Source organism: Stigmatopora nigra, chromosome 4 (genome assembly GCF_051989575.1).
Source record: "Stigmatopora nigra isolate UIUO_SnigA chromosome 4, RoL_Snig_1.1, whole genome shotgun sequence".
NCBI classification, from domain to species: Eukaryota; Metazoa; Chordata; class Actinopteri; order Syngnathiformes; family Syngnathidae; genus Stigmatopora; species Stigmatopora nigra.
The window spans coordinates 9,636,662-9,661,158 of NC_135511.1; the positions used below are offsets into that span (position 1 = coordinate 9,636,662).

Genomic DNA, 24,497 nt, shown 5'->3' on the forward strand with positions numbered 1-24,497 from the left:
ATGGGTTATGAGCGGACAGTAGAGATCCGAACCTCAGGTACACACCAGCCATCATAATTTTTCAGCATGGAAGTGAGTAAAGCCCAATTGTTTTCCTCAGAGGTGAGTAATGCAGTCCAGGTCTTACTTTGCAGATGAGCTCCTGGACTCTGATGAAGAGTAATATCTGGCCTTGCCTCAAATATTTGGTTCTGAGTGTAATAAGGTGTGTGAAGTGCAGATGACATCATTTCAATGTGGGAACCCTACGCATCATTGTTCACGGCTTTGACTTGCACATCGGCACTTTGTTTCAAAGTCTCTCATGACTCTGTAGCAAGCAGGTCAATGAGCGCCTAGAATCTATAAATGCCAGGAACAAATTCTTGTCTGGCATAATCAGCATTTTAACCAATGCATAAATAACTGGAAGACTTACAGAGGATCGAAGACTGCTGTTGAATACGGCTCAGGCCCAGCGCCACCGACAATGTCGCCTCGAAGGAGATCCAGGAAGAGGGGCGGGGCAGTGTCCAGCCTCCTCCTGAATGCCATCTCCTACGGCGGCCTGTCGGGACTCACCTTTACCGGCCTCCGGAAGGTCCTCAAGGCCAATGGCTACTACGACGTAGCGAACAATAGAGCCCGGCTCCGTCTGGCTGTTCGAAGGCTGGTAGCCAGAAAGTACGTCGTCCGCACCAGGGGGAGACGCCTCAGGATCAACCCATACGGGCCTCGCAGGTGGAGGGGGAGGGGGCGGCGGCGGCGAAGGAGGAGGAGGAGGTTGAGAGGCAGGAGAAGGAGGAGACGCTCTCGGAGAAGGCGCAGGAGGTCCACATCTGGGCGCAGGAGGAAGAGAAGAAGAAGGAGGAGGAGAAGGAGGAGGTCTGTGAGGAGAAGAAGGAGGAGAAGGAGATCTGTCAGGAGGAGAAGAAGAAGGAGGAGGTCTGTGAGGAGGAGGCGGAGGAGAAGGAGAAGGAGGTCCCGTAGGAGACCTTTGAGGAGGAGGAGGCGCTCCAGGAGGAGGAGGCGCTCTAGGAGGAGGAGGTCTCGCAGGAGGACATCCCGCAGGAGGAGGAGGTACCGCAGGAGGAGGTATAGGAGGAGAAGATCCCGCAGGAGAAGGTACAGGAGGAGGAGGAGAAGATATCCTCGCAGGAGGAGGAGAAGAAGAGTCAGGAGGGTCCGCAGGCTGAGGAGGATCAGGAGAGTCCGGAGAATTCGACGTAGGAGACCCAGGAGGAGGAGAAGGAGAAGCAGGCGTTAATAGGGCCAGCATAACGAGAAGTGGATAGACACTACTCCCATTTTTGTCCATATTTAGTCAAATGTATATACACATATATTTTTTTACTTAAAGGATCTTTACACTGTCCATGGCACTCTGTTAAAATATTTTTCTGTGTGTAAATAAAACCTTGATAGACATTAGCTTTGCCCTCATTGAAACTGTAAAAATACAAAAGATGATCAAAAAGAAAGTGAAAGTTACAGCTCAGTGGGTCACATTAGAAATAATGAATTTGATTGGCAGTATTCTGTGACCCACCAAAAAACAATAACAATGTCAATATTAAATTATAAAATATCTGGTAAGTATGATAAATATACTTGTAGTGATTAATTTAATTCAATTATTCTTCCATTTTGCTTATCCTCAACAGGATTGTGGTGGTTTTGGAGACTATAACAACTAAATATAATGGCATTAAGCAGAATAACGCAGTCTTACATTGGGACAATTTGTGCACTTGAGGACAGGGGAGGCAAAGAATGTAGTAGACATGAACCAATACCAAAAAAAAAAAAAAAAAACTAACTGCCTAATAATTGTTGCACAGATTTTGTAGACACAGTATGCAACTGTTTCCAAACAACCGGAAGGTCATTGAACACAGTGATAGACAAGATTCCCTGTGTGAATGGAATTAACAGGTTAGTTTACTACAAACACAAAAATAACCAATTTACACTAGTCACAAAATAATTTGGGAAAATCAACAATTTCATGTCATCTCGTGTTTGCCAAAGATAAATAAAACATTTTATTCCAATACCTGCAATCACTGCTGATTAAACTATTATGACTGACATTCTTGTCATCTATGTCTAAAATACCTTTTCTATTTCTGCATCCTCACCCTCTTGCTCCCATAACAACGACATTTACCGAATAAGGGATGAATAAAGTTATCCAATCCAATCCATTATAATTAAAATGTTTGACTGTTTGTCTGCATATTTTCATGAAGTTACATTCTAAATCCAATAGATTATATTTTCATATGTTTCGTAAAATAACAAATGGAAAAAAGAAGAAAAAAAACATTACTTAGAGGTCCAAAGAGCCCCTAAATTAGGCCCACTAACGCCTATATGGTCCTTATGGCAGCATATGTATGGAATGATGTAGGATACTGCCCCCTGCTGACCAAGATTGATTATAGCATATTGTGTTCAATAACTATTTCATACGGGCAGTATTTAAACAAGTTTGAAAGTAACGTATCTTGATGAACAATATCAAGCTCACCAATGGAAATACAAATCTGACCAATAAATTAATTGGAACGAGGATCCAGTTTTGTCAAAGACATTTAAAAAGGACTTAATTACGTATCGTGTATATGGATACGTAAATGATTATGATTCCCCGTACAAACCCCCCAAAACCGTACAAACAACGTACGACGCATGTTTACTCGCGGTAACTCGTTTCTTACTATGTGGCTCCTCCATCCTTTATCGATATTGCCGTACGCACCGCTAAAAATTACATAGGATTGGGAATAATTTATGATGGTATACCGTGACAATAGTAACGATCGATGACAAGAGCGTCGTTGGCTACCAGCCTACGAGACTATTTGGATTTTAGCCAAAACCGTCTAGTTGAGATCAGTTTTCATAAATATTGGCGATTTAAAAAAAAAATCCCCGTACAAAAGTCGGTGTACAGCGTACATGATTTGAAATGGTAAAAACCCGTATAAAATACGCGTAAAACGTACAAGTTGACAGGTAGGAACATGCAAGAATGAAACGTGCATATGGTCGGATTATTTTTAATAGAAAATGACTTTCTTTGGGCTACAAGAGTGGCGGAAAGCTTGTAAATATACAAACTAGGCTACACTCGCACACACACTGTTGACGTTTTTGTTGTAATTGCTTTGCTTGCCAGGAACTTTTGGCGTAACTCTTTTGATTAGAGCAACCCGACCCCGTCGGAAAAGGCGGGGATGAACTAAAATGACATTGAGATGCGGTATATATCAGACACATTACAGTACTATGTCGTCATGGTGATCCCCAAAACCCCCAAATCACGCGTCACCGGCGCCTGCTGCGTAATTACGCATCTCGCTTTGACCAAAGCTCCAATGTCTTTAAATCCCCACACGTACAAAGCGCTCAAACTCCCCCAAGTGGTCTTTTTTTCAAATGCACCTAATGGCTTTTGAGTCTGATTTATAGGCAGGTCTGGCGGGGGTGAAAATGGAGAGGTGAGGTATGGTCTCGGGGTTTACACTTCGAGGTCAACGAGATGAAGACTTAACGCATATGCTCATGCATAGCACCATAAGTCCGAATCCGAGCTTCAACTCTGCTCTGACCTCACTCAAGCCGAGTCAGGCCAAAAGAGCACCACAATGTCTCTCGCACGCCAATCACCGAGGAGATCCAGCAAGAGGGGGGGACCCCAGCTGTCCAACCTCATCATGAATACCATCACTGCCTACGGGGGGCCCTACGGCGTGACACTTGTCTGCCTGAAGAGGGTCCTAAAATCCAATGGCTACGATGTGGGGCGCAACCGAGGGCGACTACGCCTCACCTTGCGCAAACTAGTGGCCAAAAGATACATCCTGCGAGGCAGGGCCGCAGGGGGTCGAGGCATCTTCCGCCTCAACCACTACCGCGGCCGATACAGGATGACCAGGCGCAGGATTAGAGTAGGAAGTAGGAGAAGGAGAAGGAGGAGGAGGAGGAGAAGGAGACGAAGGAGATACGGGAGGAGGCGGTTGGGAAGGAGGAGGACAAGGAGGATGACCTCCTTGAGAAGAAGGAGTAGGAGAAGGATGTCTGTGATGAGGAGGAGAAGGAGGAGGAGAATGTCTTTGCGGAGAAGGAGGAGACGAAGAATGTCCGTGATGAGGAGGAGGATAAGGAGGAGAAGGAGGAGGAGTTCTTCTCTGAGAATAAGGAAGAGGAAGAGGAGATATTCTGTGAGGAGGAGGAGGAGAAGGAGTTATATAAGAAGGAGGCGAGGCGGGCCAAATTCCTTGAGGAGGAGGAGGAGGAGGCGGAGAAGGAGGTATATAATGAGAAGGAGAAGAAGAAGAAGGTATTCTTTGAGGAGAAGGAGGAGGAGAAGGTATTCTGTGAGAAGAAGGAGAAGAAGGAGGTATTCTTTGAAGAGAAGGAGGAGGAGAAGAAGGTATTCCGTGAGGAGGAGGAGGAGGAGAAGAAGGTACTCTGTAAGGAGAAGGAGGAGAAGAAGGTACTCTGTGAGGAGAAGGAGGAGAAGACGGTACTCTGTCAGGAGGAGGCGAAGGAGGAGAAGGTACTCTGTGAGGAGGCGAAGGAGGAGAAGATACTCTGTGAGGAGAAGGAGGAGGAGGAGAAGGTACTCTCTGAGGAGGCGCAGACGGAGAAGGTACTCTCTGAGGAGGCGCAGAAGGAGAAGGTATTCTCGGAGGAGACGGAGGAGGAGGAGAAGGTATTCTGTGAGGAGACGGAGGAGGAGAAGATTTTCTCTGAGGAGACGAAGAAGGAGGAGAAGATATTCCCTGAGGAGACGCAGGAGGAGAAGATATTCTCTGAGGAGGCGGAGGAGGAGGAGATATTCTAGGAGGAGGAGGAGAAGAAGGTATTCTGTGAGGAGAAGAAGGAGGAGGAGGAGGAGGTATTCTGTGAGGAGGCGAAGAAGGAGAAGATACTCTGTGAGAAGAAGGAGAAGGAGGTATTCCGGGAGGAGGAGAAGGCGTAGGAGGAGGTACTCCGTGAGACGAAGAAGGAGGAGACGAAGGTATTCTGCGAGGCGGAGAAGATATCCCGTGAGGAGGAGAAGGCGGAGACGATATGCCCGGAGGAGAAGGCGAAGGAGATATTCCACAACTAGGAGGAGGAGGAGAGGCCCGAGGAGAACCAGGAGAAGGAGATATAGACGCAGGAGAAGTTCCTTGATGGGTTGAAGGAAAATGCTTATGGATGGACTTCCTTTATAATTCATATTTACTGTTTTTACTCTTAACATTTTACCACTAAATCTGCTGTGGCTGTCATTATATAGCATCCGTTTTATTTTTTGTATTACTATTATATAAAGCCTTGTTTCTTATAGCATGTGTTCAATAAAACTAGAGAAAACAAACATAATAAGTTGTCAACACACTTCATTCATATTCCGCACCACACATCTGGTTGTGGGGGTTGCTGGAGCCTATCCAGCTGACTTTGGGTGAAGGGGAGACTACACCTAGACTGGTCGCCAGTCAGCCATAGGACAGAGACACAGATGACCATTCACACTCACAATCATACCAGAGGGAATAGAGCCCACATCCAAGTCAGTAGGGTGAACCACTACACCATTAGCCATCTTACAATTTCTATTTCACCACATTTAATTTGGATGCCATTACAAATCACCTTTTATGAAAAAAATATGCTTTTCAGGGCCATTTTTCAGTTTGCTATGGGTTATTTAATCATGGAAAAACATCTGGGATTCTTCTTACTATATAAATCAATAATCAGTTATAAAACTAAAACTTTTCACTTATATACAAATAATTCCGATTTGGAATAGCCACTGTTTATTAGAACATAAATCCCTAAAGTTGCAATAAACAATGTACAACATACACATTTAAACTTTTATTTCCACATAAAATTCAATTTGGTCATTGAGGGAGTACTACAGACCTATTTGGTATTTTACCAAAAGATCTAAAAGCATTTGTTTTTTTCAGATTTGGTCTCAGGACAGGTATAGCCTCAAATACCCTTTCCTTTGAAATGTATGATTTGGCGTAAAAAAAAATGTGGGTATCATTCCACAAGCTTCTTGTTTTGGTGAATGAGTAATAGTTTCATCATGGGTGAGTGGCTTTTCAGCATTTTTTCCCCCACAGTGGACAAAGACTTTCATAGCAGCTTCACCCAGCATCTTCACAAGGTCTGCAGGGTACATGACATCACAGTGCATCATTCTACAAGTTCTTGCCGTCTTTGTTCTACCTTCACGCCCACTGTTGTCATCGGGAGGACTGAATACTGAAAAATGCACCTGCTTGTTGCCATTTTCTCAATCTAAAAGTGTAAACAGTTGATTACAATACTACTGTTTCAGAAGAAACCACATTGTTTTTCTGGATGAGTTGGAATAGTTTGGACACGCACTCCAGTCACAATGCATTGAAGGTTTTGCACTATCAAGGGATTGAAAGTGCATTCACTGCCAATCTTCCCAGTTGAAATGAATGGGACATCTATCATTGTGAAAAGCGGGCAATGAGTATATAATACTATGGAATGAAATAAGATTTAGATGATATTAACCCCAATATTACACTAGTTTATATAGCCAGTGTTTGAATTGAATTTTAATTTCTAATTATGAACCAATACATTTATGAATTTAAAAAAGGATGACATACAATCAATCATTCATTCTTTTTCTGAACAGCGAGGGTCACGGGAGGTGCTGGAGCCTATCCCAGCTGACTCCAACCCAGGGCCAATTTAGACTGTCCAGTCAGCCTATTATGTATGTTTTTTTTTTAATGTGGGAGGTAACCAGAGTACCAGGAGGAGACCCACACAGGCCCGGGAGAACATGCAAACTCCACACAGGTGGACCGACCTGGATTTGAACCCAGGGCCCCAGAGCTGTGAGGCCTACATGCGAACCACCCTGGCCGCCATAAAGACTACAATCATGTATATATTTTAAAAAATACACTTTTAAAACCAAATGTCTTTAACAATTTTTGTTGACTACATGATCAGGTCTTCATGGGGTTAATTAAAACAATACATGCATAATTAAAACAATCTTTAGACTTTCAACCAACATAAATAATGTGCATTATTTGATAACACTTCGTCATAAATGAATTTTTAATTGTGGATAAACACATCCCTCAATTCAGCCCTCCACATTAAATTAATCTTTTAAAAAAATCACCTCTAATGACATCTGATGACTGTATAATGATGACGTAGTGTGCTCCACCACGTGGAAGTGTAGCGTAATAACACCTAACACTTTGTTGTAAAGACACCAGTCTCTCTCACACGCTCACGTATAGAGAGACATGACTCCAACAAACATTATGAATCCCTTTTTTCGAATGCACTCCACAGCTTATGAGGACGTTTTAAAGGAGACCAGAGAAGGAGATGCAGGGACGCGCTTCATTATGGTTTTACCAGTGGACACGACAGTTCTTCCCATCGGGATTTCAAAATAAAAACAGAAAAAGAAAAATCCAAAAGATATTAAAAAAAACAACAACAACTGAAACCTATCTCGAATAACTTTTATTAGTATCTGAGGATACTTAATTGGGAACGCAAGCACATTCTACAATGTCTTTGGCACTCGAGTTCACGTCTCAACTGAGAACAACGAAGAAGACCGGCCCCACGGTCTCTATCCTCATCCTAAACGCCATCTCCTCCTACGGGGCTCCGCGAGGCGTATCGCTGGTTGCCCTTAAGAAGGTGCTGAAATCCCACGGCTACGATGTCACCCGGAACCGAGCTCGAATTCGCCTCGCTCTGCGCCGACTAGTGGCCAAAAAAGTCATCCTGCGCACGCGGGGGAAAGGGGTCTCCGGTTCCTTCAAACTCAACCCCAAACCCCCCATTCGCCGCAGGAGGCGGGTAGTAAAGCAGGGTGGCGCCAAGAAGAGAAGGAGGAGGAAGGCAAAGAGGAAAAAGTCCAAGGCAAGGAAAGCCAGGAGGGGACGCTCCAGAAGAAGGCGCTCTAGGAGGGGACGCTCTAGGAGGCGACGCTCCAGGAGAGCGCGCTCCAGGAGGAGGGTGCGCTCCAGGAGAAGACGCAGAAGGGCCCCTCCTGCCAGGAAAAGGTCGACTAGGAGGAGGAGAATTGCTCCGAGAAGGAAGACCCCCCAAAAGATCAGGAGGGTCCGACGCAAGAGGACCAAGACCGCCAAGCAGCGCAGGAGGTGGAGGAGGAGGAGCGGAAGGCGGTACAGATGATCCACGGCCTCCGTGGCATCCCATCACCCACATGGACCATGTATTTATGAATCTGTAGCGTCTATGCTAATCTTTCTTCCTGTATTGGAATTCATAATCTTGTTGGCTGTTGCAGCACTTCTTTTCCGAGATGTCCATGTTATCAATCCAAAATAAAGTCACTTACAAAGACTGCCATTCCTTTTGAACCGTATGGGACTTTATTTACCGAGTGACAATTTCCTGAAGTATTAAGAGTATATATCAAAAGTAAGACTAAAACATTTTGCAACCTCTTTAATATTGCTGAAACTGGACAGCGCCCTGGAAATTATTATATATGGTAGGTCTGTACATATTGTTATGTAGCCCTTCACCCAATTTATGCCTCAAAACTGCACTGTAGCACACCCAAAAAGTCCACGCCTGGTGGGCACAGCCAGGGCTCAACTACTTTTTGAGGTAACTCATTTGGGGAAACTTTGGCTCTTCCCCTTTTTCAGGTTTCACTTTCACTTCTGCTTTTGGAGGTCTTTGATAAGGGGAAGTCTGCAGGGGACAAAAATCCTAGCAACCCTAAAAAATACTAATTTGAGGCTGATTCTCACCTGAAAATCTTCATAAACCCTACATCAAACTTAATTTTCACCGCAAGTTTGTTACAATGGATTTTAGGTTCCATTCTTTAAAAGCTTAATTTGAGATTAAAAGTTATTCAGTGGAATATATTGTTTCTCAGGTGAAACAGACTTACCAAAAACAATATTTAAACCTAAGCAGCATTCCTAAACCACTAGTTCCTCTTCAAGGTCATATGACAAGAGGGAGGAACTCCTGACACTTTACTTCAGCTGTTTTAGCGTACATTTTTGACATATTCAAGATGAAGGCATCAGTGACTTTCCTTGCTCTGTCTTTCCTCCGCGTTTGTTTGTCAGTTTCCGTCAGCCGTCCGACCAACTGGCTAGGGGAATGTCGGGCGTCCGCCAACCCCTCCATCACAGCTCTAGGGGCACTACCTGGCGGGGGCTGGGATAACCTCCGAAACCTGGATATGGGTCGGGTCATGAACCTCAGCTATTTCAATTGCCAGACCACTGAAGACGGGCTCTACTACATCCCAGATGAAGTGTTTGTTATACCACACAAAGAGACTGGAGTGGAGACCAACTCAGAGATGATCAAATCGTGGCAGGAGCATAAAAGCTCGCAGTCACGTGGGATAAATGCTGATGTCTCATTCTTTTCTTTGCTGAATGGAAAATTCTCAGTGGAGAACCAGAGAATGAAAATCCATCAGGTCAAAGACTCTTCAACCACAACCAGGGTGGAGGTAACATTTGATGAATTTGTTGAGTGTTCAACACTTTGAGCTGAATAGAAACATGTTCATGAGCAATTATATTTAAGCACTACCATTTATCAAAAAACAAGTCTATTAACTCATTTGACGGAGTAATCAGTTAACGAGCCCTGCGAGCCAGAGTTTTTGTAAAGGCGTAAGAAGAATGTTAGCATTCATGAAATCAAAGGATAGGTTTTTCCATGGTGCAGAAATACAATTTAAATGTCCATATTTTCTCAGTTTAACTCTTAAATAGGGCCGCCTTTTTGTTTATTTGTCACTACAAGAAGTGTGTAACGGAATGCAAGGTAAAGCCCGGCTGGGTAAAAATAGAAAAATATTAATTAATACTTAAACAAGCCTATCAAGGCATACATGTGAAGTGAAAATAATTACAGTTGACAATCTCTGCAAGCATAATATATTGGATATATGTGAAAAATTGTAACAATTGATTCATTTCAATCTCAGGTCCGCAACCTCCTCTACACAGTTCAGGCTCATCCCGACTTCAGCCTCGATTCACGTTTTGCTGAGCTGGCCAAGGAGATAGCTGATGCCATTGAAAATAACCAAACAAGGAATGGAAACTATCTCTCAGAAAAGATGGTGTTGGAGTACGGAACTCATGTCATCACAAGTGTTGATGCAGGGGCTATGTTGGTGGAGGAAGACTACCTGGAGTCCGAGTACGTGTCGGACAATGAGTCTCAGAGTTCTAGCATCAAAGTTTCAGCTGGCCTGAACTTTTACGACAAACTCAAGTTTGACATAAGCAGCCAAAACATCCAACAGAGTTCGTCACTCCAGGCATATCAGTCAAACATTCAGTATTCTTTCATTCAAAGTCATGGCAGCATCCCTTTTTATCCTGGCATGACTCTACAAAAGTGGCAGGAGGGCACACGAAACAATTTGGTTGCTGTTGATCGGAAAGGATTAGCCTTACCCTACTTTCTAAATGCCAACACCTTGCCTGATTTACCACAACCTACTGTTAACAAAGTCGCCAACTTGGTGAGAAAGGCCATCGAGCGCTATTACAAGGTCAACACCCGGCCTGGGTGCGTTGACATTAACTCACAGAACTTCAATTTTCAAGCAAATATCAACGACGCATCATGCGAAGGCCACACTGGAAATCTCACTTTTGGTGGCGTCTACCAAGAATGTATTCCCATCTCCCAAAATGCACAACCACTGTGTGATGCCCTGGCCCAGAAAAATCCAGATACAGGGGCATTTTCCTGTAACTCGCCTTACATGTCAACACTCCTACGATCAGAAATCAGACAGCAAGGTTACACCAACCACGACTGTTATGATGAAACATATAGGTGTGGGATATTTCACTTGCGTACCTGCCATCGTACAGTATGTCAAGACAACGCGTACGTACGCTCAGCCCACATAAATACCTATTGGTGTTCGCTTACCGGTGAGGCACCTGTGAACTCTGGCTATCTCTTTGGAGGATTGTATAGTCCCTCCGAGGTGAACCCCATCACCAACAGTAAAACTTGCCCAACAAACTTTTTGCCTCTGAAGTTTCTCTCAGATGGCCAGGTGATCTGTTTGAGTAAAGACTACGAAACTGGCACCGAATATGCTGCACCGTTTGGAGGCTTTTTTAGCTGCCAGTCAAATAACGTCTGGGCAGGGCAACAACGTCGCTGTCCTCCAAAGTTCAGTCAGCATTTAGCTGCAGTTAGTGATGGCTGTGAAATTCTTTACTGTGTCCAGTCAAGATTATTCACAAGTGGGCAACTGCTTCCAATCCACCTCCCTCCTTTCACTAGAGAACCGCTCCTCACGGGAAAAACCACCAACACGGTACTGGTGATGACAGAAGGTGAAAAAAGCTGGGTACGAGTAGGAAATAGCAAATCTTGGAAAATGGCAGGCGCGAAGGATATTCAGAAGATTTTGGAAACCTTCAGTCCCAAGAAAAATCAAATGTCCAGTGGAGAAAAGGCTGGGGTAGCATTTGGTGTGATAGGCATGATGGCTCTGGTGGTCGTGGGAGTGTTTTTTGTAAAAAGAAAACAAAACCTGCCCAGGATGACCGTGAAGAGTGGGTACACACAATTGCTCAATGAAGAGCTTGTGGGTGATGGAGAGAGAGGGATTCTACAATCCAATGCTTGAAAATTGTTAAGTATAGCCCAATGTCATTACATTTTCAGGTTTGTCGAATACTTTTTAATGAATTACGTTCACTTTATTAGAAAATGTTTAATCATAGTTTATGGCTAAAATGTTGTATCTGCATTTTTTGTTACCTGAATTTTTCATACCACTGCTTCTATGAAATAAATGGAAATGGAAATTATGTTTTACATTTGACAGCTTAAATAGCAAAGAAAAAGGAAAAATGCATGCCTTGCAACAGTCTGGGTCTTAGGAAGTTAAAGTAAATATTACATTGTATTAGTCCATTTAATAAATGTATAGGATTCATTTGAATTACACTGAACATATCCTACGATTTTAAAATTGGAGCTTGCATATTTCCCCTCTATAGACAAAGTTAAAAAAACACTGCAGTGTCACGTGAGTCTGTTTTAAATTCACATTGTGCAAGTAAACAAGAATAAAAAGACTTTTTTTTATATATTCACATATGCATAGTACTAGAAATAGATTGCTAACATCCATGAGGTCAAAACCCTTTTTTAAAATTGTAATCTTTAGTGGGTTTTCTATCCCTATGCTAAGATAGATATTGGCAGAAGACCTAATATTTATAGTAAGGTTATCACCACACAGACAGGCAAGGCTTAACCACTGTATAGACAAAAGCATGAATAGAATAATGACAAGAGAATCCCCTTGCACATACCCTTTTCCAGTAACTGTGCAGTTGTGCATACATATCTCGAGCGAGATGAAAAGAACCACCCTCCCCCACCCAGCTGTGAGGGAGCAAGAGGCAATCTTGAATATGAAAACAAAACGGCTTACGCTGAGGAAATTGGAACAGCCTTAAGGGGTAAGAGAGCAACACAGCAAAAACACACAGACATGAAAAGCCCTGAGCCATGAATAGGCGCCTTGGTGCTTTAAAAACAGTGATTCACAGACAAAAGTGAGACACCAGCCGGAATCTGCCAGTCTGCGGCTGAATGTGAGGAAGGAAGAAGGCTTTGAGAGTCTCGCTTTCGACTGATGCCGTCAAAGGTTGTAGAACTTAAGAAAACATTCTGGAGAAGAATTTCTGCACTATTTTGAGCGGAGGAAAATAACAAACCTTAAGAAGGACAAGACCTAATCTGAGGTAAGTGTGAAGTTTCCCTTTTGGGCATATGTTAAAAAACTTTCGATGAGCTAAGATTTTTCAAACTTTAATGCATTCAAGCTGTTGTGTGGTATGCATACAGAGACTTCATTGCATACCAATTCACTGTACAACTAGGTAACCATGCCAGGATTCCAACAAAGTAGCTTATTAGTAGTCTCATTGGTGTTGGCATTGGCAATCACCATGGAGATCTGCAGAGCATGTCAGCTTGGCTCTGCAACAGATTGCGAAAAAGCACCCTTCGTGCCCGGCTACAACCTGGCTGGGGAGGGTTTTGATGTTGTCCGGATGCGCCGAACGGGGGCGTACGTCATTAATGTCAAGGGTCATCTGGCTGACAACAATACATGCACACTGTGTACAAACCGCTTCCACAAAGGACAGGTGACATCTGCAAAACAATGCATGCTCAACATTAAAACGTTTGTTTCATGCTTGACATTTTCCATCTTACTCTCAGATTGAGCGACTTCCAGCGGCTGTGTTAGACTGGCGCCCCTTCAGCCGTTGCAGCAAGCAGCTTACTAGTGCCCTCCACCACTCTGTGGACTCCCTGCTGCGCCGTTCCAGCTCACTGGTGAACAACAACTGGAGCGTTGGTTTGAGCCTGGATAAAATTGGCAAGGTCGTGCTTGGAGGAAGCCGCTCGGACTTGGCTAAATTCGCACAATCTCAGCATAGCATGGACAAAGCTACTTTTGCCATCCATGAAATCAGTTGCACCTACTACAGGTAAAAGAAAGGGCACAAACTAGTGCGCCATAAGTGCTCAAGGGGTGGAAGTAGATTGACTGCAAAATTGGCCAAGTCTAGTCAATCTTACAAGAAATGTGTGCCTTTTTAACCCAATCCACATGTGAACTTTGACCAAGGAAACACTGACTTTCCAAACAGCTGCTCCCACCATGTAGGATCTCATTCGTCTTTTACTGCAGTTACAGACTGGCTGATCACCCCCAGCTAAGCGCAGAGTTTATAAAGCATCTGGCCAGACTCTCACGGAATATCATGCCAAACGAGAGCAAAGCCATGTACAGACGACTTATTGACACCTACGGGACACATTACATCCACCAGGTAAAATGTATACGAGATATATTTTTTTTAATTTTGACTTATTCCTGCGGAAACGCACTAAATTAATTTTCTTCCATTCTGTTTCCAAGGTTCAACTCGGTGGCAGAGTGAGACGAATCACAGCCTTCAGGACCTGCCTAGCCACACTCAAAGGTTTCAAAGAGGTGGACATTAAAAACTGCCTGAATGCCGAACTCCGCATGGCCTTGGGTTTCCTCCCTGCCAACGCATCCTTTTCTAACAAGTGTGACAACCTAATGAAGGGCAACATGAGCATGGGTTTTTATCAAGGATTCATGACCCATAAGACTGAGGTCATTGGAGGGGAAAAATACTTTCCTGACATCCTCTACCAACAAGACCCTTCTGAAGCCTACCAAAGCTGGATGAATAGCCTCCAAGACAACCCTGACGTGGTCTCTTATGGGATTTCCCCTTTGCATCATCTGGTTGAAGACCCTCAGATTAGCGCAAACCTGAGAGCAATTATCTCAGAGTACATTCAAGAGAACAAGCTGCAGGAGGACGAGCTGGCTTTCAAGAATTGCTCTCCGACCCCAAACCTGGACCACAACTGCTGTCCTTTGCGGGGTGGCCGTGGAACTCTCACACTGGAGATCATCAGAGCTGCCGGTCTCAAGGCTGACACCTTCACCAAAACTGACGCCTTTGTTAAGATCTTCTATAACGGAATGTACGAGGAGACGTCAACAGTAATGGATGACAATAACCCTGTGTGGAACGCCACCTATGGTTTTGGTTCAGTGGAGGTGGGGCAGGAGTTACGGTTTGAAGTCTGGGACAGAGATGTTCTTTACAACGATCAAGCAGGGGTTTGTCTCATCTTTCCCGAACGAGGACATCATTCTTTGAGCTGTCAACTGCGCAAAGGAGTCCTCTACTTTTCGTACAGCATCAAATGTGACGCTCACTTGTCAGGTTACAGGTGTGGACGGTACTCGCCCACAACAAAGTAATGTCGTTTAATTGATTTACCTTGTGTCAACCGCAGTTTACTTGAGTACAATCTTACCCTAGTGACTGAGTTTAGAGTTCTTTGACCAGCTTAACTCAATTTGCCCATGAAAATAATTTTGCATGCAAAATATGTAGATTTAAAAAGCGCCAATAAACATTCCTTTATCCTTTGTACTTTAGACTTACCTTGATTTTAAAATCCTTTAGTGCTTCGTTGTTAAATTCTGGAAGTATCCATTTTCCAACCCTTTGTATAACTCTTCTTAAAATGCCATATTTAACATGTAAAACAGTGACAACAAATTGTATTAAATGATTACATGGTTTGAACGTAGCCATAGTTAAAAAATGGCATTTCAAACACGTATAGTATATTTTTTACTGCAACATTTTATTTGCGAATTAATAAAAACCGAAAAAATGGAAACGCTACTTATGCAAGTGGACATTTTATGTATAAGAAAACATACTGCGCTATTGTGGGAATGTGTACTCTTTGATGAGAAAATAGTTATCTGAAAAGTCTTGTTTAGATGACAGAAGTTTGTACGTATGTAAACTGGTCTCAAGACGCAAGATACAGTATCACAAAATTATAAAAAGGTTTGGTCAATGTAGCACAGAAAAAATAGGCACCTTTCAATTAATTCTGCCCTTCTGCAAGCTCAATGCAACAGCATGTAACCCAGGCATTAAATAACCAAAAGGCGCAATATTTGTTCAGACTTTAACACCAGTAACATTTATGACAAAATATAAATTTTAAAACAGAGCTATCAGTCTAAAGAGCTGATCAACATAAATTTTCCAGTGTGTTTTTAGAAATCTCATGTCTGCCCAGGCCTAGTGAAATATGTGTTCCATCACACTCACAGTTGTATTGAATATCACAGTCCCAGTGATGCTTTGAGCAAAGAGGCCATATCTTCAGGCATTGACCCCTCACCACCTAAAAAAATTAAAATAATTTATAAATATTGAATTTGAGTCAGAATAATTCAAATAAGCAAACAATAATCTTGGGAAATGTAAGTGTGCACACGATCATGTACTGTGTGTGTACTACTAGTGCCATTACATTGCTCAGCAGCTGTCATGTCCTGCTCCAGTTTGAGTTTCTTCTGGCCCAGCTGCAGTATGCCATCCTCAATACTGTCTTTACTGACCAACTTGATAACCCGCACGGTCCTGACAAACAAATCGGGTGTGGTTGGTGGTTAGCATTTATTTTTTGCTGTACATTACTGCCTGTATACATAGGAGGGTTGAATAACTACAGAGACACCTCGCAACTTTGCGCATCGGTTAGCGCTTTTATGTTTTTGATTTAAATGTTTTTTAAGTTCATAAAAATGTGAAATTCCATCCTAAAACTCGCAAGCGGAGGCAACTCCTCTGTCTTCCGCTTGCTACTAGGACTCAGCACTGAAGAAAAAAAACGTTATATATGAGCTCATGTTAAAAGTAGTTACAAACCATTGACCTAACCTCACAACGGAAGGGTGCTTAGTTTGGCCATGTCAAAATGCATTTTGAACCCGTGTCTTTAAAGTTTCCAACGTTTCAAATCAATGTGTTCCATCGTACCTGGTCTGACCCAAACGGTGACAGCGGTCCTCAGCCTGCTTGTCGTTATAGGGGTTCCAGTCAATGTCGTGCAAGATGACAACATTGGCTGATGTGAGGTTGATACCGAGGCCACCGGCACGAGTCGACAGAAGAAATACAAATAAATTGCTGTCATTGTTGAACTCGTCAATTAGCACAATTCTGGAAGGGACAAGAAGGTATACTCATAATTACAGTTTTTGCATTGTATATGATTTCAAACTTGATCGTCATCTGAAGAAATATTGAGAGCTGACCTGTCTGCGATTGGTGTGGAGCCATCCAGTCTAATGTAACGATGATTCAGATGTTTCATCAGAATTTCTACAATATCCAGCATCATGGTGAATTGACTGAATAGAACAACTTTGTCTCCCTGTGCAATGATAACAAACCTTCATGAAGGCAGAATCCTTAAATTGAGTCATTATTCAATCATATTGAACCATGTTCAACTCTGGAGGTATGTCTGCATGTGTGTTTCTACAATTTGCAATGAACCTTGTCTTTGAATGATGCCAGCTTCTTTGTCAGCCACTGAAACTTCCCAGAGTCAACGAGAAGGCTCTTTTCTAGCTGGTAGGAGCTGATGGATGTGTATTTTTGACACAGGCAATGGAGCTCAAAGTCAGACATGACTTCCATGTCCTCCTGGATCAATGGCGCGCTGGCGTCATTGTGTGTTGGCTCCTAAAAAAGAAGAACAGTGTTGGAACATGTTTTTAGGCTAGAAATTGCTCATTAGCTAACATCTATTACTTTGAGCATGAGTTTACTCATGGTCTTGAGTTTTTCTTTAGTGTAATATTGTCGGTGAAGCAGAGGGTGGTTGGCCATCTTCCTCAACTGCATTATCACGTTACACATCTGGCGATCTTTGTGGCCCAAAGTAAAAGAGGTAAAGGTCAGAGAGGGTTATAACACTTGAGATTGTTGCATGGTGAACATGACTTACTTTCACCAGTGGTAGAAGCCTTGAGTTTTTTCAAGAGTTTCTGGTAGAGAACCTCTTGCTTCTCACTCATGGAGCAGAACTTCACCATTTCTTTCTTATCAGGCAACTGCTTGAGGACCTGGACATGAAATGAGCAACAAATACAAAAAAAATTCTAAGCCCAGAATTGTGGCAAATTAATTTAACCAATTTAAAAAGCACCAAAGTTTCCATTGAAAAGGAATGACAGGAAAACATCATGGAAAAAAGTGACTTGCCTCATTCTTAACTCTTCGAAGGATAAAAGGTTTCATTATGCGTTTGGCTTCAGAGATGCGATCTTTCTCAAATTGACTCTGTTCCCCATGGGACTTCTACAGAAAAAATAGATTGGTTGTGGGTTGTGGAAAAGGCAGAATCTAGAAAATGTGTGCTCTCATTTTTTTTTTACTGTATTTTGAGAAGAGCCACTGAAATACCATAGAAAACATCTTGGAGAGCTGCAGGGTGGAGCTGGCGAACAAGGACGGCATGATAAAGTTGAGAAGTGACATCAGCTCCAAGAGGTTGTTTTGCAAAGGTGTGCCAGTGAGGAGCAGGCGATGCTCCGCCTGAACACATTAAGAAGGAATTAAATTAAGGACATATTTGCTTCAGTTAAATTGATTCACTGGTGTGCTGGTCTCAATATCCAAGTTGTGCATACTACATAATTCAAATAATTTTTTGTGTGTCATTTTGAGAACTGCATTAAAAAAAATACCAGTGAACTCACATTGATGGCCATGAGATTTCGATACCGCAACGAGTTCATGTTCTTGAGCATGTGACCTTCGTCGAAAATGGCGTATGTAACGCGCAGTTTGCGGAACAGACTGCGGTCACTGTTACTCCCAATGGCAAAATTGTACCTAGTCAAAAGGAGTGGCAAAGTTAAAAAAGCAAACATGTTTGAAATGAGTTAGTTACTCACGTAGTGACAAGGACGTTAAATTCAACCTCATCATTCAGGATGTCATGCTTAAGGTAATGGCGGTCTTCCATAGATCCTGTATGTGACAAAAGCTGACTCAAAAATAGGGAACAAAATAGATAAAATAAAAAAACACTCAAAACGTTGGTGCTTTTCCTGAACGCACCATTTTTTTCAGCAAAAACACAGACAGACATAGCACTGCACAAACTGCATTTGGATGTAAAATGATTAATATGTAAAAGAAAAGCACCATACCACAATAAACTAATACTTTCAGAGTGGGACACCATGCTGTCAGCTCCCTGACCCAGTTATCTGTAAAACAATAAAAAAAAACACCAAAGAAATTGTATGATAGACAAATGTTTTGTTTTCATGTGCATCAGCATCCAATCCTAAAGTCTATATATGTTACCAAGGGTGGAGGCAGGGACAGTAATGAGATGAGGACCCTCTATTCCTTTCTGCAATAAATCCGCCAAGAAAGCAATAGCTTGGATGGTCTTTCCCAAACCCTGAGCAGAAGAAATATAACTTGTAAGAGTATGAAATGAACCACTTTCAGACTGCCTTTCTTGTATGTTTATTCTAAACAAGAATGTCAATGTCACTCTCAAGAATGTCGATGGGAGGATAGTGTTATCCTCCCACATCAGGAATGGGATGCTCTTTTCATTTGTATAACTCTCAAAGTCAATGTTATATTAGTATTAGTTAGGTGTAGATCTGATTCCTGTGTTGCGTGTGTCTTACCATCTCATCAGCAAGGATGCCGCTTAGCTTGTGCTCGTGCAGAAGCTGCAGCCATTTCAAACCTATAAATTGATGGGGTTTAAGCTCGAACCTGGAAGAAAAATATATTTACCGTGAGGGACAAAAAAAAGCAAGGAAAATCACAATTTTAATCTGGAGTGTATGGCACTCACTGGCTATTTAGCAGGCTTGGCTGTTTCATTGTTCCCGAGCCGGCTTTCATCACTTCTGTGACCTGTTTGACCATCTTTGAGGAAATGGTCTCACATTTTGACATTAGTCTCCTCACAATAGTACGCTCCTTAAGAACCGTTTTGCAGTCCATAAGCAGATCTTCTGAGAGCCCGTTTTCCTTTTGCATTACACTAGTCTTGAGAGCAAAAGAAAGAAATGGATGTTGGTAAGAGCAGAAAAATATAGGATTTCAATTCTGCCAGTTTGTGTTAAAAATTAAGTTTTTCTTTTTTTTACAACTGAGATGATGTTTCCTATGTTATTGCAATTGAGTAAGATGCACCTATTGAATAAGCTAAATATCTTACCAGGCTTAGCCAGTTTTTAAAGGGTCGCAGCTCAATGATTTTACTGGCTTTTTTAACAGAACATTTAGAAATAAGAGTCAGTTCATCGACGGTGGCCTCCTGAAAGAACTTGAGGATGTCCAACTTCTTGCCTCCAATATTTGCCAGTGCGTCATCGTAGTTGTCCAAGTCACTGTCTGATGCATTCTCATCGTCGCCATCAGAACTTTCTTCAGAAGTGCCGGCTTTGAGCTTTCTTTCTTTTGCTCGCTTTTTGGCCAAACTGGTCCCACTACCAAACTTAGACAGGGTTTTCCCAGAAGACAATGAGGTGGACGAGCAGGATGGCTTCTCATACTTTGTTTCCTTGACTTGCAACTCGCTTTTTGTAATCCACGAGGAGAGGATGCAGTTGGAATGTTTGACCTCTTCTTCAGACGAATAGTCTTGACTGTCAATTGTATCATTTGAATCTTTGTCACTATCACTTAAGTTGTTGTGCATGTTCACTTTGGCATCTATTTCACTAAATGCAAACTGGTGCAACTTGCTTTGCTTCTTTACAGACTTCTCTTTGCTTTTGCTAGGTTTTGGCGTATCTTTTGACAAGATGAAGGAGTTGTCATCTGTAAGTTACACAAAAGACATTCCACATCAGGAAAGATGGACATGATGTAAGTGACAGAAATAAGAAGGAAAGTATTTTGGAACCTGACCGGGGTCCGAGAACATCTTTAGAACATCTTTAGCCACGACAACATCCCAGTTGTGTTCCTGAAGCACCGATCGCAGTTCCTACAATAAGGCAGTGAAAATCATCTAACAACAGAAGAGGAAATCTACCAGCTCAAGTGTAATTATTGTTATCTCCCTTATTAGTCTTTGCTAATGAAGCTTTCCCTCATAGGTGCATAAATCAATTTTTGCTACTTAGTAAAAATGTGCTACTACTCTTTTCCTCCATCAGCCTTATAGTTGTGACCGTCTAATCATCGTAACGTTACCATAGGTGTTAGCTTTATTAATGTTACATTATTATATATTTGCTTACAATGGAGAATGCTTTTCTTTAACTAAGCCTTTTAAACTTAAAAAGGTAATTTTAGTACATCTGCTTGCAACCCTAATAGACAACGGGAAGGTCGCTCCTCTATCCAGCTGGACTTATCAAAATTGTTTTGAAACCTCGACCTCTCAAATGGATCCGGGAGGCATGTGCAGAACTGCAATTTCTGATGGGTTTCAAAAAAGGACAGAAGAGCAGCTGCAGTGGCTATTTCTTGCAAAGAGCTCAACTATCTAGCCTATCCAGTTATAGCCAATGCGAAGTGAAAATAATGAAAACAAGAAGTGAAAATTGAACTGAAAATGTAGGGAACAAACAAAGAATTGTTGTCTACGCTTTGTAGTATTTTTGTGTGTGAGTTTTTACCTCTTTGTCCTGATTGGGAAACTTCTTCTGTAGTTTTTTGACCATTTCCTCCTTTTTCTCCCAAGTTGGTTCATCTTCATCAGAATCCTCGCTAGAATCATCAGACACCTTGTTTAATTACCAAAACAAAAAGGAGAAAATTATTGTTTTATTGATTTTAGTCAAACAAGCATGAATTATGCAAATTTCCCCCAAACGTAATTGGAGCAATTGTCCTCTCACCACAGATTCTTTTCTCCTTTTGTTTGGTTGAGTTTCCTTGGTTGCCAGTGAGCTGGCAGATACCTTGGAGTTTTTGTTCTTGACACTATCTGGGTCTGAAAAATAAAAAAAAAACAGTTAACTAGTGGCACTTATTATGCGGAAAATACAGTTGATATTTGTCTGGAAAATGAAAGAGTTAACTGTTTGGATTTGGAAAATAGTGTTAAATGAGTACCTAGTAAATATATTACAGTATTTTCTGGTTAGATCTGAATTGTCTAATTAAAATGACCTGGACAACAAAAAAAAACTATTCATACCGTCATCATCATCACTAATCAGCACAAATGCACCATCAACTCCATCCGTCGTACTGGTATCTCCAACAACCTGGGAACACAAGGCAATATATCGTAGAGTAAATATTAGTTATTCTTTCATTCATTTTTTATACCGCTTATCCTTATAAAGGTAGCGGGTGGCAAATTTGAGAATGGCATTGGTTATTGTTTGTTTAGTAACTCTATGCTTTGTTGTTGCACCTCTGTTTGTTTCCTTTTTCTGTGGCGTTGAGTCGTCCCAATATCCTCTGAGTTGTTAGAGCCGTCCTGCTTTTTCTTCCTAAAACAACCTTTGTCTGGAAAAAAAATTAAGGTTGTAGTCAGCAATCTTTGTCTAAGGCAGTGGTAGGCAAACTATTCCACAAAAGATGGCAGTGAGCGGTGTTTTTACTTCCAACCCATGAGGACACCTGTTCACTAATCTGCGTTACAATAATACCTTGAGATACGAGTTTAATGCGTTCCGGGACCTAGCTCATACGTCGATTTACTCGTATCTCAAATCAACGTTTTGCATAGACATTAACTAGTAAACACAAATGAATTACTTCCCACCCTCTGAGAAAAAAACACCAAAAAGCAGAATATTAAAATAGAAAAACATTATTATTGGTTCTAATTCACATTTCGCCACATTTTTCTGTTATACAGGCCTGGCGCCACATACTTTAAGGTTTATTTTATTTATTCATCTGTATGCAATACTCCATTCATACCTTGATCTTCAGAAATCAGCAGACATGTGGCAATAGCTCCATCAAGTGTACTTGTGCTACCAACGACCTATACATATAACACAATGTACACTGTTATCCATTCATTGAGTACAATAGGCAAATAAACATGCAATGTCATTACTGACAAAAATATTTGACTTAATCACATTTTGCTGACTGTCACTTGGTATCACCTGCTTTGTTCTTTATTTTTTCTTATTTTAACCATATTATCCCTTAAAGCAGCGGTCTCAAATCGATCCTCAAATGGCCGCAGGGGGTGCAGGTTTTCATCCAAACCGAACAAGCGGACCCTTTTTGCAAGTGTAATCAGTTAATTGCAGCCAAGTGCCACTTATTTTGCCGATTTGCGGAATCGGTTTGAGACCCCACTCATAAAAGGTCGACGGACGAATACTTAGTTTCAACACAATGTCACCTACTTCTGAGACTTTTTTTCTTGACAGTTGAGGGAACAGTTCTGCCAGTTTTAACTCTTGACTTTTTTTGTCTTTGATTTCATCTTGAGTGACAGGTGTGGATGGCTTAACCACAGGCTCCCTGGTATAGATAGCAAAGGCAGTGCCGAATAGGTAAATAGAATGTGGGAGCATAGAGGAAAAATACATTCAGAAGATCTGTTACTAACCTGGATTTCTTAGAACAGTTTATTTTCCTCAGTATCTCGTCATCGCCGGAGTCTTCAAAAACCACTCCTTGCTGATGGGACTTTGAAAAATGAGATTTGGAGGATTTCATTTGAGCTGTTGGGGGAAAAATGAAACCATCATTAAAGACCTGTACACATTCACTACTGGAACGTCCACTTCAATGGGGATGTACAATCAACACCATCAATGGCAGCAATGAGTTAAAATTGAGAAAAGCTTTGATTTGATTAGGTATGTTCATTTTGATATACGTGTAGTTATTTTATTACACTTTTATAAGATATATTGAAAGGTGAAGTCTTCTATTTGTCTACAAAAGTACATTTAAAGTACTATAATTTTCAAAAATCAAACCAACAAGATAAGCAAAAAAAATAGCCACTTTATTTGCTAAGGCAGGAAGGATTGTGTCGACTGCTGATATGACAAATCGACAAAAACAAGTCTGGCATGAGGGTTTATTTAGGTTTATTTCCAATATGATGCAAGGCAGTTGTGGGTACGTCTCCTCCTGCTATGCACAAATTGCATTGGACAGCTTTACTCACCCGGCTTGTTCTCCTTCTCAGACTCGGAACACGTGCTCTGTCCTTTGGACGGAGATGATTTTTGAAATCGAAAACGTCCCAAATTGAATTGGCTCATGTTGATCGGATCGGGCTGTGCCATTCCTGACAGCGATGAGCTCTTTGTCCCAAACCACGTTGATTTGTGCTTAGTCTTATGTTATATATGTAGAGTATTTTCTTGAGCACTAGCGTGAGCCTCAACTTTTTTCATCCCCTTACTAGCAAACCTGACAGTGACAGGCGATGGCTGAAATAGTCTGTGGATTTGAGAAAATCACCTTTTTTGGAGATTAAATACACGGCGATTATTTTAGGAAACGATGGTTGTAAAACCAGAACGCCGGTTTCCCGCTAACTAGCGGCTATGGGGCCGTATGATACACACAATAAAAGGAAGGTTGAGCGCTATCATTGGCCAAGAGAGCGGATGGGCGGAAACAAAATTTCGTCACGTGTGGTTATTCTACGGAAGATGATTAACAGTTAACTCATTCACTTCCAGCCATGGAAACAAGACATTTCTTTCTTAAACCATCAAATATAAATATCGTGTCTTCTGGCTACATGAAAAGAAAGAAGTGTCAAAATGAAAGTTTAGATTCCCATATTTTGACGTAAATGTTTTGGTGATATTCGTTTTCGTTCTTTCATAATGAGCGGTTAAAGGTCTTTGGTAGTGTATAGATTAAAAATAAACAAACAGAAATAAATACCCAAATTAATGAATTTGCTTTTATTTACAATAATACTATATTGCTTTGTGAAAATTCAATATCTTACACTGAGGTTCAAGATCGGATATGAATGGACGGATGAGATGTCTGATGGGCCAAAACATTGGATGGGCAACCTTTCAAAGAACAGAATAAATATCACAC

At 41.8% G+C, this 24,497-nt stretch overlaps 5 protein-coding genes across 8 annotated transcripts; 4 read left to right on the forward strand and 1 right to left on the reverse strand.

Annotated features, from left to right (window-relative positions):
• The first annotated feature begins 362 nt into the window (after nucleotides 1-362).
• On the forward strand, nucleotides 363-1,407 carry LOC144195503 (uncharacterized). The gene has a single exon (XM_077715199.1). The coding sequence runs from the start codon at nucleotides 470-472 to the stop codon at nucleotides 1,244-1,246; it is 777 nt and encodes a 258-aa protein (XP_077571325.1). The 5' UTR covers nucleotides 363-469; the 3' UTR covers nucleotides 1,247-1,407.
• Nucleotides 988-24,464, reverse strand: LOC144195501 (SWI/SNF-related matrix-associated actin-dependent regulator of chromatin subfamily A containing DEAD/H box 1A-like). 4 transcript variants are annotated; one of them, XM_077715196.1, is made up of 26 exons: nucleotides 23,599-24,006; nucleotides 23,029-23,143; nucleotides 22,823-22,940; nucleotides 22,380-22,446; nucleotides 21,865-21,959; nucleotides 21,643-21,712; nucleotides 21,341-21,435; nucleotides 21,119-21,226; nucleotides 20,403-20,481; nucleotides 19,708-20,312; nucleotides 19,339-19,535; nucleotides 19,166-19,256; nucleotides 18,828-18,927; nucleotides 18,668-18,727; nucleotides 18,410-18,485; nucleotides 18,212-18,347; nucleotides 17,916-18,047; nucleotides 17,715-17,810; nucleotides 17,458-17,575; nucleotides 17,262-17,377; nucleotides 17,004-17,192; nucleotides 16,760-16,878; nucleotides 16,482-16,664; nucleotides 15,973-16,082; nucleotides 15,768-15,843; nucleotides 988-1,171 (listed from the first exon to the last, which is right to left on the reverse strand). In XM_077715196.1, exons 1-25 carry the CDS (start codon nucleotides 23,717-23,719, stop codon nucleotides 15,782-15,784), a joined length of 3,258 nt encoding a protein of 1,085 aa, XP_077571322.1. In that variant the 5' UTR covers nucleotides 23,720-24,006; the 3' UTR covers nucleotides 988-1,171; nucleotides 15,768-15,781. The 4 variants fall into 4 exon arrangements, with proteins under 4 accessions (XP_077571322.1, XP_077571321.1, XP_077571323.1 ...); XM_077715195.1 differs by lacking the exon at nucleotides 988-1,171 and adding an exon at nucleotides 5,895-6,165; XM_077715197.1 differs by lacking the exons at nucleotides 988-1,171; nucleotides 23,599-24,006 and adding an exon at nucleotides 24,400-24,464 and having other exon boundaries at nucleotides 15,265-15,843.
• On the forward strand, nucleotides 7,318-8,391 carry LOC144195613 (uncharacterized). Its single transcript, XM_077715370.1, has one exon. It carries the CDS (start codon nucleotides 7,579-7,581, stop codon nucleotides 8,212-8,214), a length of 636 nt encoding a protein of 211 aa, XP_077571496.1. The 5' UTR covers nucleotides 7,318-7,578; the 3' UTR covers nucleotides 8,215-8,391.
• LOC144196105 (macrophage-expressed gene 1 protein-like) lies at nucleotides 9,041-11,688 on the forward strand. The gene is made up of 2 exons (XM_077716096.1): nucleotides 9,041-9,526; nucleotides 10,010-11,688. The coding sequence occupies exons 1-2, from the start codon at nucleotides 9,077-9,079 to the stop codon at nucleotides 11,684-11,686; spliced, it is 2,127 nt and encodes a 708-aa protein (XP_077572222.1). The 5' UTR covers nucleotides 9,041-9,076; the 3' UTR covers nucleotides 11,687-11,688.
• Nucleotides 12,518-15,326, forward strand: LOC144195502 (perforin-1-like). Its single transcript, XM_077715198.1, has 5 exons — nucleotides 12,518-12,815; nucleotides 12,954-13,223; nucleotides 13,300-13,571; nucleotides 13,775-13,916; nucleotides 14,006-15,326. The coding sequence occupies exons 2-5, from the start codon at nucleotides 12,960-12,962 to the stop codon at nucleotides 14,891-14,893; spliced, it is 1,566 nt and encodes a 521-aa protein (XP_077571324.1). The 5' UTR covers nucleotides 12,518-12,815; nucleotides 12,954-12,959; the 3' UTR covers nucleotides 14,894-15,326.
• Nucleotides 24,465-24,497: the final 33 nt, after the last annotated feature.

Coding starts and splice junctions, on each gene's coding strand:
- LOC144195503 (XM_077715199.1), top strand. CDS start 470: ATGTCGCCTCGAAGGAGATCCAGGAAGAGGGGCGGGGCAGTGTCCAGC.
- LOC144195613 (XM_077715370.1), top strand. CDS start 7,579: ATGTCTTTGGCACTCGAGTTCACGTCTCAACTGAGAACAACGAAGAAG.
- LOC144195501 (XM_077715196.1), bottom strand. CDS start 23,719: ATGGCACAGCCCGATCCGATCAACATGAGCCAATTCAATTTGGGACGT. Junction 17,576..17,714: donor TTCGAAGAGTTAAGAATGAG/GCAAGTCACTTT, acceptor TTTCATGTCCAG/GTCCTCAAGCAGTTGCCTGA. Junction 17,193..17,261: donor TGAGTAAACTCATGCTCAAA/GTAATAGATGTT, acceptor CTTCTTTTTTAG/GAGCCAACACACAATGACGC.
- LOC144196105 (XM_077716096.1), top strand. CDS start 9,077: ATGAAGGCATCAGTGACTTTCCTTGCTCTGTCTTTCCTCCGCGTTTGT. Junction 9,527..10,009: donor CAACCACAACCAGGGTGGAG/GTAACATTTGAT, acceptor TTTCAATCTCAG/GTCCGCAACCTCCTCTACAC.
- LOC144195502 (XM_077715198.1), top strand. CDS start 12,960: ATGCCAGGATTCCAACAAAGTAGCTTATTAGTAGTCTCATTGGTGTTG. Junction 13,224..13,299: donor ACCGCTTCCACAAAGGACAG/GTGACATCTGCA, acceptor TCTTACTCTCAG/ATTGAGCGACTTCCAGCGGC. Junction 13,572..13,774: donor ATCAGTTGCACCTACTACAG/GTAAAAGAAAGG, acceptor CTTTTACTGCAG/TTACAGACTGGCTGATCACC.